The sequence below is a fragment of the Berghia stephanieae genome, chromosome 4 (assembly GCF_034508935.2).
Source record: "Berghia stephanieae isolate SIO BIC M18660-M18661 chromosome 4, UCSD_Bste_1.3, whole genome shotgun sequence".
Lineage (NCBI taxonomy): Eukaryota > Metazoa > Mollusca > Gastropoda > Nudibranchia > Aeolidiidae > Berghia > Berghia stephanieae.
Genome location: NC_088363.1, coordinates 15284913 through 15300045, shown reverse-complemented (window position 1 = coordinate 15300045; position 15133 = coordinate 15284913). Strand labels below are relative to the sequence as shown.

The window sequence follows — 15133 nt, the reverse complement described above, 5'->3', positions numbered from 1 at the left end:
TAATTGATAGAATATATATAATCTGATGATGTAATGCTCTTCATAAAAAAATTACAAAAAACATTTGCAAAGTAGGATGCAATAAGTTTTATATGATATCTACATAATAATGTGAAATTGATTGTAAGCTTCAATTTAATTACAAAAACAGATCAAATGAACGTTTCGGGTATGACTCATTTGATCTGTTTTTGTAATTAAATTGAAGCTTACAATCAATTTATTATTATTATCTATTTCTTCGAACTTCGAGCAGCAACATTTACATAATTATATCTACAGGCTTTCAAGAAATGGTGTGAGAAGTACAGACAAAGTAGACAGACAGCGGTGTTGTATCAGCAGGCTTGGAATAACTACCAAACACACATCTTGATTGTGTGGCACCAATGGGCAAAGGGTGTGTAATGATAGCTCTATACCAATTAAATAGTCAGCTATTTTAAACGTATTTTTAAAGGTTTTTCTCTGCCTTTGATAATGGGCATTGACAATTATTTCAACTTAGGCAAAGTCAATTGAAGAAGAAGAGGAACAAGAAGAAGAAGAAGGAGGAGGAGGAGGAGGAGGAGGAGGAGGAAGCGAAGAAGAAGAAAAAGAAGAAGAAGAAGAAGGAGTAGGAGAAGAAAAAGAACAAGAAGAAGGAGAGGAGGAGAAGAATAAAAAGAACAAGAAGAAGGGTGTATTTACATCCTCCTAAGAAAATATTATCCCCTTTCCCCTCTTTATTTTTCTTCCTTCCACAATTGACTGACATCAAATAAAATTGTTACCCTCAGAAAAAAAAAATATGTCAACTGGTATGAAAATAGATCCATTGGAATCTGCATAAAGTCAATAGTCTACTCTTCAAGTCAACAACTGTCGATTGTCTCAAATTTTCTGTCCTTTATCTAAGTGTGTTCCAGTGATAATGGATAAAGTCAATCTTGCTTAAAGTCTACCAATTTTTCTGTTCCAGCGTTGCTGGCTTAATCAGGATTCCACTGTTGTTTAACTTTTTCATTCGGTACCAGCATTTTAAAATTCTAAAATTGAGCTTTATCTAGTGCAATATCCACTAAATGTTCTCACAGCGCTTTACATGGTGTCCCTGGTCAACAGCAACATTTAACATGTAGGACGGGACATGCCGCCTGTTAGGCGATATTACAATTTTTCGGATAAAGACAACGCTGTTAATGGGCAGGTACTCATTTTACACCTGAGTACGGTGAGAAAATGTGAGTAAAGAGCCTTTTCCAAGGACTCAACTATGCGCCGAGCGTGAGGCTCGAACACATGACCTTCCTATCCAAAAACGAGTGTCATACCACTAAACCACATAGCCGCATAGTATGTCACTCTCTTTATTGCAATGTTAGACAAGTTTTATTTATTTATAATTTTGTGTTTCTCATTTACCTTGAAACAAAGAGAAAAATAGAATTTAAATAATATATGTTGTGATAAGTCATTTTAAGCCATTTATCTATTTCAAATTGTTCTGAAACCACAGCGTCTCACCGACGTCGGACCTTGTACATATCCTTTAAAAACCATCGATCCCAAGCAAAGATGATATTGTGTTTCAATACCTGGAAAATGTTGACATCTAATGCTTTGTCCATTCAAAATCGACAGCGAGTCTTCCACTTACACAAGTGAGTTTTAGTTGCTCTGTGACAGTTCATAATTTGATGATAATAATAATAATAATAATAATAATAATAATAATAATAATAATATGATACTACTACTACTACTACTACTACTACCACTAATACTACTACTATTACTACTACTACTACTACTAACTACTACTACTACTACTACTACTACTACTACTAATGATGATAATGATAATAATAATAATAATGGACTCATATAGGGCATGATATCCTCAGCCATAAGGCTGTTGACACTTTACTTTAACACGTAATAATTTTTAATTCAACACTGTTTTAATAGCTAAAGATGGCAATGGTTAAATTAACCTCACTGAATCCTTTTAATAATTTATGTTTTTTTTTTCTTTTTCTTTTCCCGTGTCAATTATGGTTCACAAGTTTTGCTATTATTAGTATTTCAATTGACTGCCTTGGTATTTTCACAGTGTGTTCAGAGAATGGTGCCAGTATGTTCAGGATGCAAAGACAAAGAGACAGATGACAATTCAATTCCAGATCAGATCGTACACACTTCTGGTTAGTTTTTTTGAGCTTTTTAAAAAAAAAAATTGAGCTTTTATATAGCGCAATATCCACTGAGCATGCTCAAAGCGCTTTACAAGGGGTCCCTGTCAAACAGCAACAGTCAACATTTAGGGCAAGATATGACGCCTGTAAGGCGATATTATATATTTTTTCGGACAGAGACAACGCTGTTAACTGCCAGGTACTCATTTTACACTTGAGTACGGTGAGAGAATGTGAGTAAAGAGCCTTTTCCAAGGACTCAACTATGGACCGAGCGAGGCGCGAACCCAGAACCTTCCGATCTGAAACCGAGTGTCATACCACAAGACCACATAGCCGCATGGTGGTGAATGATAGTGATTGCTTCTGCATTTTATTTGCTAACTGATTATTTTTTTGTTTAATGCTTGCGAGCCATTTCGTAAGTAATAATCAATTTCATACAATTGACAAGAAAATGTAATTTGCATGACATGCATATGAAAAGAAAAATGAAATGATTATCTATTCTTTTACAAATATCATAACATGCATTTGATAAATGAAACGGTTGCTTTACTTTCTGCATTTACTAATGAAAGAGTGATAATATAGAGGCTTAAGCCTCTCCATTATCACTCTATTGTTAGTATTTTCACAATCCCAGGCTTCAGGCTGCCCACACCACTCTCTACTTTCTGCATTTGAAGTGAATAGAAAAGTGCCAGAAGACAATAGAGAATAAAAATTTTTCGCGGCGGTGGTGGGGTTTGAACCTGCGACCTTATTGGTACGACAACTCCGCCTGGCAGGTGAGAGCGTGGCTCTACCGTGTGAGCTATCAACGAACACAAAAATTTTTATTCTCTATTGTCTTCTGGCACTTTTCTATTCACTTCATATCTTGTTGTTACCAACATAAGTGCCTGCTCCACTCACTTTTCTGAATTACTTTCTGCATTTGTAACTTAAACTTGAGCTTTTATATAGAGCAATATCCACTAAACATGCTCAAAGCGCTTTACAAGGGGTTCCTGGCCAACAGCAACACATAACATGTAGGACGTGACATGACGCCTGTTAGGCAATATTACAAATTTTTGGGACAGAGACAACGCTGTTAACGGCCAGGTACTCATTTTACACCTGAGTATGGTGAGAGAATGTGAGTCAAAAGCCTTCTCCAAGGACTCAACTATTCGCCGAGCGAGGCTCGAACCCGAGACCTTCTGATCCGAAAGCGAGTGTCATACCACAAGACCACATAGCCACACTTATGGATCATTTGGTATGATAAAATTGTAATTGACAATAACCTGGATTCTAGCACGCTCTCGTCAGGAAACTACAATGTGGAGATAAAGATAGCAATGATGATGAAATGAAGAACTAGATGAAACTCATATGTGTCCCACCATCTCAAAGCAGTTTGATGTCAGGATGGATTTTGTACTTGAAATTGAATGTATAACCACAAACATGAATCTTGTGGTAAATTTCTCTTCACCATGGTGGAGAATAAATACAATTTCTGACATTGCAAAAAAATAAACATTCGTATTTCTTATCATTTTCATTTTTTGAAATTCACTCTTCTGGGTCCCAATGATTCTGACATAATACCATTTTGAGACAAGGGGCCATATATTTTTCTTAATCAAACCTTCTCTAATATTACTCAATTCTTTATGGATATAGATAGTATGCGCCTGGCTAAGAAGCTCATAACATTGCCATCCGGAAGTATAACGGACCAACACACAAAACTGTGTGTAACCATGAACGTTTATATTCAGATTAAGACAGTTTAGTGAGCATTACTCATAAACGCAGATGGCAAAATACAATAAAAAAGACCTGAGTGACGTCATCTTCGAACTATCTATAGTTGTCGGGATGGATCATGTACTTGAAATTGAATGTATAACCACAAACATGAATCTTGTGGTAAATTTCTCTTCACCATGGTGGAGAATAAATACCATTTCTTCCATCGCAAAAAAATAAACATTCGTATTTCTTATCATTTTCATTTTTTGAAATTCACTCTTCTGGGTCCCAATGATTCTGACATAATACCATTTTGAGACAAGGGGCCATATATTTTTCTTAATCAAACCTTCTGTAATCTCACTCAATTCATTATGGATATTGTTACATTGCTAGGGGTAATGATATGATTCTTATTCAATAATTAATGTTAACAGCTATTTTTCGTCTCTGTATGCATATGCACGTTTTGGTGCATATGTGTGTGTCGTTGTACGGGTATGTTTATGTGCGCGCTTGTATAAAGGGCTGTGTGTACAAAAATGTTTATTATGATGTTTTACAATTTTGTGCGCCTATAGCTGTTTGTCAACGGGATTGGGCGCTATGCAAATAAACTTTATTATTATTATTATTATTATTATTATTATTATTATTATTATTATTATTATTATTATTATTATTATTATTATTATTATTATTATTATTATTATCATTAGTAGTAGTAGTTGTCGTTGTCGTAGTAGTAGTCGTCGTCGTAGTAGTAGTAGTAGTAGACTAAGCTTTATATGGATTTTAAATCTATTCCAGGTGAAGAGATTATTCCAGCACTGGCATGGCTCCATGGTGCGTCAAAGAATAATGCAAGAGGAAAGAACACAAGAAGCCGAGCGCAAAGCCGTCCATTACAGTCAGGTCTGGAGGAGGAAGTGTCAAACCAGCAGAGGAAAACAGATTGAGAAGATGTTCCAGTACAGGAAGGTGAGGAATTAGTTGATCCATCTATATTATCTACATCTGTTCCCTATTTGAACCAATTCCCCTTTGTCTCACCTTTTCTTTTGTGCTTTAATTGTAATTCTAGAACTTTTTACAATCCCATTTTCTTCCTTTTTACTGGTGCTGATATGACCTTAATGTGTTGCAAGCGCCGTAAAACCCTTAAAAACAAAAACAAAAAACATATGTTATTGTTTATAGAATAAACATTCACACGTAGTTTACATCCAGAATGAAGATCTGAAAAATTGTGTACCAAACAGTGCCAGGCAAAACAAGAAAGAAAAAAATACAAGAAAAACAATATGATGTTTGTTTTTTTTTGTTTTTTTTTTTATTTGTCTGACACTGTTTGATACCAAATTTTTCAGATCTCTATCTCATACCAGTGCCTGCTCCATAATTTGTCACTTTTAACATCCAGAATAAAATCTTTGAAAAATGACTGGACCTATGTTTATGTTTATGTTTTGTTACAGAGAAGTTTGATAATGTTAATTCCAGATGTTTCAGTGACACACGGATTGCAAAGTTCTTTATTTTTTCTTTTCTTTTATTTTTATATTTAATTTGATTTAACCAAACTTTGATTCTAATAAAAGGAGAAAAAAAAATTAGTTGTGATATTCTCTTGAAGTATTTCAAATTCCATTTTGTTATTTTGACTAGCTTTGTTGCACGTCCCATCCTTCACCTACATGTTAAATGTTGCTGTTGACCAGGGACCCCTTTTAAAGCACTTTGAGCACTTTTTAGTGGATATTGCGCTATATAAAAGCTCAATTTAAAAAAAAAAAAATTTCTTCTTTGTTCGAACGACTTTTAAAACAACATTCTCATGGCTTGAATTCTATGAATACCGAACAATTGTTAATCTTTTCATTTGGTCTCAGATAGTCATGATGATACCATAATGATAAATATTTACATCATTTGTGAAATTATCCTCAGGTCTCAGCGTATCTCCAAATATGGCAGCTTCGATATGCTTCAATTCAAGTTCTTCACGAGCGACTAGGGGACTGGGAAAAGAGGAGGAACACCAAACTGATTAAAGTCTTCCTTCAAGCATGGGTGTTGACCTTAAAAGGAAAACAAATGGGAAGAGATTACAAAGGAAAACTATTGCACAGCATCGTATATGAATGGAGAGTCTATACCAAAGGTGAGTTTGTCCTGCCTCAAATTTTTGATTTTTTTTTGTTCTCTTATTCAAAGGGGGCGGGGGAACCTGATAGCTCAGTTAGTAGAGCATTCGCTTCACACTCAGAGGGATACAACTTAATCCCCAGTGAAGTAAAGATCTTTTTCTGACCCCACTGTCCACAGAGTAGTAATTGGTTAGCTGGGTCTGTTAGATCTGGTGGAAAGTACTTTGTCATATACTAGTATCTTATTCAAAGGCTAGCAAGCAATTGCTTGTCCATTTCACGTTATAGAAACGGAATAAACTCCAGCCCCATGAATGACTACTTTTTAAAAAAAAACTATTCAAAGTGGCACTTGATGCCATTAACTCACTCAACCCTAACACCGACTATATCTGTGGTTTACCCGTGTTACTTTTAACCCCATGCCTATTTATTACATTTTTATGAGACAAATTATAGGCGTAGTATCAAAGCTATTGTTTTTAGATTTTGCATGTTAATTATAGCTGAATAAAACTATCTATGTACATCCAATTTTTAAAAGTAGCAAAAATCTCTAGGATTGAGTGAGTTAATAAAGGAATCAAGCCTTATACATTATATCTTCAAATAAAGTCAATAAAATAGTGCATTGCCATTACCAATATAGTATCACCATTTGAAAAACTATGTAAAACAATAAAAGAAGGTGCTTCTTGAATGTTAAACATGTAAGTATTTTAGACCATACAAAGTCCTTGTAACTTAAGGAATGAACCATTTGTTTAGCGTTGGTGTACAATCTATAATTTAAAAGGAAGAGACCAACAATTGAAGGTGATTTTTAGATCAACTTTTACAGCATTTGATTCATATACAAATTGGTCTTGTTCAGTCAACATTTGGTTATTTTATGTCGAACTTCCGTGTCATTGATTAGAAATCAAAAAGATGCCCTATGAAAGGAGAGAATTCTATTCAGGTAACTGCAAGCAACTATTACTGCTTATTTTGAAATTTCACTGCAGACCTCAAGACAAGTTTTAACTTCGGAGTGGCTAAAATTGATAACTGATCACAATTATTGAGTGCACTATTTTACAAGATTCGATCTCTTTCGTTTGCTTTGAAATCACAAGGCAATATTTTTATTTTTACAAAATGTTACTGTGGAACCTTGATAAGGTCAACATTGCTGGACCAAACTTACTTACTTATCCAAACCAGGGACCACCTGAGCTCTAGCCCTTCGGTCTTGTGCCATGACGTAGAAGTTAGACGTCTTTTGTAGTTGTTCCAGGTGACTATAAAGTGTGTTACTGATGCTTGGATTTGGTGGGAGGAATGTACATCTCAGGTCTTAAAGAGGTTGGCATTCAAGCAAGTGGTGTGTTACTGTTTCATTGGGGTGTTGACATAGGGGGCAGGAAGGGGATGTGTCTTTTGTAATTTTGCTTAAATGGTTGGACGTCGTAAAAAAGAAAGGTTGACTTTATCCATTATCAATGGAACACACTTAGGTAAAGAATAGACAATTTGGGATCAACAAAATAGATGTTGATTTTAAACAGAAGTTGACATTAAGAGTGTGGTCTTCATGTGGATTCCACTAATAAATAACAATGTGAAATTGAATGTAAGCTTGAATTTAATTTATGAAAACAGATAAAATGGATGTTTCGGGTTTCCACTTTATCAACAAAACAGGATTAATGAAACACAACCGAGGAATGAGGTAATGTGGTAGTGGCGTTGTTAGATGTGGATCCACTGTACTTTTTATGAGTTTTTAAAAATCATGAAATTTGATTTTTAAAATTTGGTTAAATTTCATTTGACTTCTTGGGATGTTCATTTAAGTTTATATTCTAATTAAAAACAGAAAGCCGAGACAGAAGAACAAGAGGTCTAGCTCTAACCAAAGCATTACAAGAGAGAAGTCTTCATGTCTATTTCCAATTCTGGGTTGCCATCACAAAAGTCAAGATGTCTGTAAGATACAATGCTGAAACACGTCTTCAGATCAAGTATGTTAAATTTCAGTTACTTACTTCATTTAAAATGCTTTGTCGGTTAATAAAGTAGCCAGGGATGAGTGTCTCTATTCCTTTGCTAAAATTTGCATTGTTTTTGTATTATTATTATTATTATTATTATTATTATTATTATTATTATTATTATTATTATTATTATTATTATTATTGTCATTATCATTATCATCATCATCATCATAATAATCGTCGTCGTTGTTGTCATCACCATCATTATCATTATTATTATTATTATTATTATTATTATTATTATTATTATTATTATTATTATTATTATTATTATTATTATTATTGTCATTATCATTGTCATCATCATCATCATAATAATCGTCGTCGTTGTTGTCATCACCATCATTATCATTATTATCACTTTTATTATTATTAATATTATTATTATTATTATGATTATTATTATTATTATTATTATTATTATTATTATTATTATTATTTATTATTATATTATTATTATTATTATATTATATGTCATTATCATCTTATCATCATCATCATCATCATCATAATAATCATCGTCGTTGTTGTCATCACCATCATTATCATTATTATTACTTTTATTATTATTATATATTATTATTATTATTATTATTATTATTATTATTATTATTATTATTATTATTATTATTATTATTATTATTATTATTATTATTAATATTATTATTATTATTATTATTATTATTATTATTATTATTATTATTATTATTATTATTATTACTATTATTATTATTATTATTATTATTATTATTATTATTATTATTATTATTGTTCTAGTTATTATCTATAGTGGCTGATTCTGTCATTTGTTTCAGAATAATGAGATCTTGGCACCAATATGCCAGAAATAAACGTTATCTGACACAGCTGCAGGACCACTTTACTCATCGAGTTAACACTAGGATTCTTGCGGATGCCTTCACCAAATTAAGATGGCGGACGGAATATTGCAACCATTTACAAGAGGTGGCTGATAAGATTGTACAAGACAGAGTGCGAGCCACTCTCACGGCTGTTGTGGTCTTGTGGAGACAGAGGTTGGACAACATTATTGCTGCTCGGTAAGTCTTTCTCTTTCTTTTTTGTTTGTCTTTGTGTTGTTTTTCTTTTTTTTGTTGTTGTTGTTGTTTTTTTTTTTGGGGGGGGGGGGGGGGGGGAGGAATTGTTGCTAAAACTGGATTAAAAACATTTTTCGACTGATAAATTGAGATAACTTTAGATAAAGAAGTTTTGAAAATGAGTATTTGAATATCAATTACACTTTAATATGGTTTCCTCAAACTGATTCAAAAGGCCAATTTTTTTTTTCCTTGTTATTATTTGCAAAAGGTTTCCACAAAATTTTTTGCATGCTCTGAGCAGTTGGAGGAAACCAGGCTTGAATTTAGCCAACAAAATAGACAAATATAGGTCTTGGAATCAGCTAAACATTATCATACTAAGTTGTGTTATATGTTGTGTTCTTAGATCATTAATTGATAAGACGTATTACTCCAAGAATCAGAAAACCAACTTGTTACAGTAAAGAACCTTTATAAAACAACACAACATAAGATACATGTGTACAGGATGACAGTTGGATACAGAATGACTCTCAACAAGGTAGTAACTAGAACAGACGCTAGTTGTGAACGATACTACATCAGATGGACGATACAAGTTACGATACTTGAATACAATAACTTTCATTCACAACATTATGCCACAGCAGATGTGCAGGAAATGATATTAGAATCTGGTTGTCTTTCTATCTTTAAAAATGCAGTAATGTTTACCATTTACTTTGGTATCGCTCTATTAGATATGCTGTCACATCTGCTTTTCCGTCTCGTTAAATTTCTTGTGAATATGAAATATTGTACATTTTCTATCCTTCAATCTTGCATTATATACAACATATATAATATATTTATTGTATTAATATTACTGTTTAAGATGAACTTTTACTACCATTATTTATATTTTTATTTCATTCACTATATTGCTTTATAAAATTATGTACATATGATATTTTTATAAAGTTTTCTTTTTTTTAAAATTCATTTTTTGTAATTTATTTTTGTAAAACAATATCCTTATTGATGAATAAAGTTTATTATTATTATTATTATTATTATTATTATTATTATTATTATTATTATTATTATTATTATTATTATTATTATTATTTTGTGCAAAATAAAATGAATAATTGATTCACTCAATGTCGTTATATTGATCATAACAAAACATTGAATCATGTCAATGCAATATAATCTTATGTGTCTTTCTAGAAAACATTATTATTCCAATACTTCCTGTATTGTAGGTGCTATGGAGGGATCCTGGTTGTTCGTGTTGTCCGACAGTGGCGTCGCTTTGTACACAAACGCAGGACAGAAAGAGAGAAAGAAATGGCTGATCAACTGAAGGCTGTTCACTTTAGTCATCTGTTGATCTGGTTTGTAGTGCTGTGTGACTTTTATAATTAGAATTTGTTGTTTAACCCTCTCCTTACCAACTATAGGAAAATCGTCACATTCGTTACGATAGAACCAACATTTTTCTTATTTGAATTTCTTTTGTACATCATAACATTTTTTAAAAATGAACTGAATGTTGTAGAGCATGTTTTGTTAAATAAATTATATATGGCAAGAATGTTACTGCTATTGGGTTTGAGGGGTAAACAATATTTTTTTGTGTTAGTTGGGTGTGAAGTTTTGGGGAAAATCCTGAAAATGACTGGTAAGGAGAGGGTTAAGAAGTCATATTTTTACTTATGCGATTCTATCTCATTATTCATTTAATGTTTTCAACATGAAATATCAATGTTTTAAAAAAATAAATTTGGGGGGGGGGGGGGGGGGGGGCATCTATATATGTATTATGATGATCATTGCACAAAGATTTTTTTTTAAATTGACAAGCGTTAAATGAATATTAAACACTTCCGTATTTCATGATAATTGTCCAATAGTTTAATATTGCGGTTAGTATTTAAGTATGTTGGTGAACGGATTAGTAAAATGCCCACATATTGAGCACTTTACATGATTATAGAAACTCAAGACAAAGTGAACCTAAGACAAAAATGAACAAACAAAACACTTTTTTTTTTAACGTTTTGGTCTCAAAAGCCTTCTTCAGTAAATAACAAACAGTTATTGACATTGGCTGATGAAGAGTTTTGAGCTTGAAACATTCTATGTTTAGTATTTTGTCCTTTTTTTTTTTGAAGCTCTTATATTCATTTTTGTACCTTGACTAAATAACATCCCTTTTACCTGGTGTTTAGACTATGTCCATAAATATTAATTATTAGTGTACCATTTGTATTATTATCACCAAAGATAACATACTGTCTCCTTTCTTCACTGTCTCTTGTACAGTAAAAGAGCCGTCGCTGCATTCAAGGAGTTGGTGTTGGTCTCTAAGGTGGCTGCCAAGAGGAAACAGAGACTGTGTGATAAATATGCTCTGTTGTGGAAGACACGAGTTGATTTGCAAATATCAGCAATGGAAATGGTGAGAACCAAATTTGTGACCCACTGTCTCAAAACTGTATTATATTGGAATGCATCGGACACATAAAACTAACTTTTTAAAACACAAAAAAAACCCTAGAGCATTTATATAGTACAATATCCACTAAACGTGCTCAAAGCGATTTACAAGGGGTCCCAAGCCAACAGCAACACTCAACATATAAGACAAGACCTGACACTTATTAGACGATGTTACAATTTATCCGACAGAGACAACGCAAACAGCCAGGTACATAATTTTCACCACAATTTGGTGAGTAAAGAGACTTTTACAAGGACTCAACTATATGGGTCGCTCCATCTCAGAGCGGATTTCAAACCCGGGACCTTCCAATTTGAAGGCGAGAGTCATACCAGTTGACCACATAGCTGCGCAACTTAAAACGAAAACAATAAGGAATACTAACTTGAGAATTTTACATTGTAACAGTAAACTGTTTGTAGTCTCTCCCATTACGAAGATTTCCCCAAAGATTCACATTTGTGGCTATCAACTCAATTTCCAACTCCTAGTTTTGTCTTGACATAATACTCCTTTGAGATGGTGGGTCACATTTACTTTATTTCATATTAACCCTCTCGTGTTCAGATTCTTTTTGGGGGAGTAGATAATGAGTTCCCTATAAGGCCATGTCAATCATGTAGACATCCTTTAATGATATAAGCCTACTCTTTGATATCTGTAGTCGCATTTTCGTTTTCTATGTTCACTCATGGCTAAACTCCGCCCAGAAACGATTTCATAGGTCCGTCCATCACCAAATTTCAAACTTTTGTTCTCATGAGTTCTTAAGTTTTTTGACCGAAGAACGATTGGCTACTGAGCATCTTGACCCTTCAACGATTGGTCGTTCTGGCAGCTCACGTGTCAACAGCCGTCAACAATGAATTGAATCATTGTTGAGACAGTGGAAGACAGCCATGGAATAGTTGCGTCACATCGCCACGTTGTTGAATAAATTATCCAAGCATGGTCGATAAGTAAAAAAGCCAAATTATGTTCTACTTACATTTGAAACAAAGTATATCACTGATCTCGTCTCTTTGAGATATAAAGAATGATATAAAAATCAAGAAAATCGGCCGATAAATAAAAAAGTTGCTTAAAAAAGCTAAAATAAACAAAAGCAATTTTTTAAATCAAATTTTTTCGTAAAACTGTTGGTTTTCAACCGATTTTTATGAAACAAAGACCAATGTTCTTCTTTTTTCAAGCTGATTTCAGCAATGTGACTTTCAAATTCCTCAGAATTATATTTTTTACTTTTAGATTTTAGCTTTTAGGCCTACTCAATAAGGTGTTATATTCCTTGCATAACAATAGCATAATACATCGACGGGGAGAAGCGTCTTTGTTTCGGCCAGCTGGAGAGATAGCCTGTGATTGGTCGAAGACTTTGAGACGCTTTATTCACAATTCTACACGAACGGACACCGGCGGTCTATCAAAGAGGTGTAACAAATTTATTTACCGACCACTTTTCTTGGTGCTAAAATTACAAAGTAATAATTTTGCATCAGAAAAAATAACTCTGAAGTTCCTATCTCTTTATTACAATAAAATTGATACCTCGAATGACAAAATCGACCCACAAATAAGGGAGTTATAAATTATTCATAATATTTTTTAAAGTTTACAATAATTGTCTTCAAAGTCATTTTTCATCACCAAAGTCGTAATTTTTTACAGATTTTTACCAAACAAAGTGCAATGTCAATGATTTTCACCCGCAAATAAAATAGGATTAAAATCGCAATTTCTGAAACGTATTTTCTTTTCTGTCGGCAAATTTATAAAAATCAAAGCTGAAAACACCCTGCGGCAGTGACAGGGCCTGTCATTTCCTTCACAACGATTGGATTTTACTTACTGACGCCAGTCTTGACTACCCCGCCCATGAATATTATGCCGTTGTCGGTTTTTGTCGGGTTGAATCTTAAAGGGTTAATAAATGCTGATTTACTAAGTAAATATAACATTTAGTAAAATGTTTCTTGGAAATAAATTGAGTAGCAGACTGTCTTTTTCAAAACTTCTGACATGTTAAACTTTGATATTCTCTTGTGTTTTCATATCTGTACATCAGTTAGTCTATACGGCTTTCATTGTAAGTATAATACAGATTATTTGTGTTATGATCTCAGGTTGCAAAACATATTCCACTTCTTCTTCTTCATCTTATTATTATTATTATTATTATTATTATTATTATATTATTATTATTATTATTATTATTATTATTATTACTATTATTATTATTATTATTCATTATCTTCCTCTTATTTGTCTTCATCATCATCATCATCATCTTCCTCTTCTTTTACGTCCTCCTCTCTTCTTCTTCTTCCTCCTCCTACTCTTCCTCTTTGTCCGCCCCATTCTCCTCAACCGCTTCCTCCTTCTTCAATGAATTTACCATCTTGGTAAAAATTGAATATTTTTAGAGATAAATCAATTTTATTTAGAACACTTATTAAAAATACAATACTTGCCTTATTCTAGCACACTGAATTCCAGCATGCACTGCAATATGACACACTGTAGCTGGATGACCGAATGTATTGGTTACCTATGAGCATCGAATTTTGGCATGCTTGGATTTAGGACACTATTTTTTTCGGTTCTCCCAAGAGCATGCTAGAATCCAGCAAGTCCTGACTAAAAATATGTCACAGTTTGGATAATAAGCTTGTGTTGTATTTTCCAGGAGTGGGATATGGTATGCTGGAGGACATGGCGACGATGGAGACGAGAGTTTGCACAAAGACAGTCAGCAAGAAAAATAGAGAGAGATAACAGCAGACACCTCATGTCACAGGTTAAAGTTTATTTTAGCAAAACATATTTGGATGAAAGACGGGGTAGAGAAAACAAAATGTATTATTTCATTAAAGGTTGAAAGAAGCGTTCAATATAGAATAATTATCTTTTAATAAAGGGGAGTAATGAAATTTTAAAAGATTTTGGTTTAATTATTTCAGTATTACTAGTTTCTTTTTGGACATTGTTGTTACAATTTTAAAATCTATTTGATGTGATATATAATGAAACAATTGGTATACAGTAAAAAAAAAAAGGAAAATAATTCCTTGTCATTTGTCATGGTTTCTGTAAGTTACGTAGATTGACTAAATAGAGGTAAAAGAATGGTTGTAAATTTTCAACCAATGAATACATTTATATCTGTGAACTGTCTATGACTAAGAGTCTTAGAAAAATCTGTTTTCCTCCACTTGGCACAATTTCAGAATCCAATCCAATCCACTTCATTACTGTCACGGCGTCAATTTGAAGGTCAACTCATCTTTGTGTAGATGAGAGTGGTTTGACATGTACATGTCTAGAGCTTTGACCTACTCAATCCAAGAGACTTTTGCTGTTTTTCAAAATTGGAAAAAAATGTATTAAAAATGAGCATGCATATCGATAGTTTTATTCAACTATCATTAACATGTAAAAACTAAAAACATTAACTTGGATACTACACCTG

At 32.9% G+C, this 15133-nt stretch overlaps 1 protein-coding gene across 2 annotated transcripts in view; it reads left to right on the top strand.

Moving 5' to 3' along the window:
• The window catches only part of LOC144970086 (uncharacterized), a 56491-nt gene that overhangs the window by 36716 nt on the left and 4642 nt on the right, over positions 1-15133 (top strand). For both annotated transcript variants that reach the window (XM_078909304.1, XM_078909303.1), the window contains 10 exons: positions 283-400; positions 1499-1643; positions 2096-2186; positions 4737-4907; positions 5877-6090; positions 7938-8082; positions 8931-9176; positions 10424-10555; positions 11487-11622; positions 14351-14461. In XM_078909304.1, the coding sequence (XP_078765430.1) occupies positions 283-400; positions 1499-1643; positions 2096-2186; positions 4737-4907; positions 5877-6090; positions 7938-8082; positions 8931-9176; positions 10424-10555; positions 11487-11622; positions 14351-14461 (1509 nt within the window). The remainder of the gene's footprint in view (positions 1-282; positions 401-1498; positions 1644-2095; positions 2187-4736; positions 4908-5876; positions 6091-7937; positions 8083-8930; positions 9177-10423; positions 10556-11486; positions 11623-14350; positions 14462-15133) is intronic.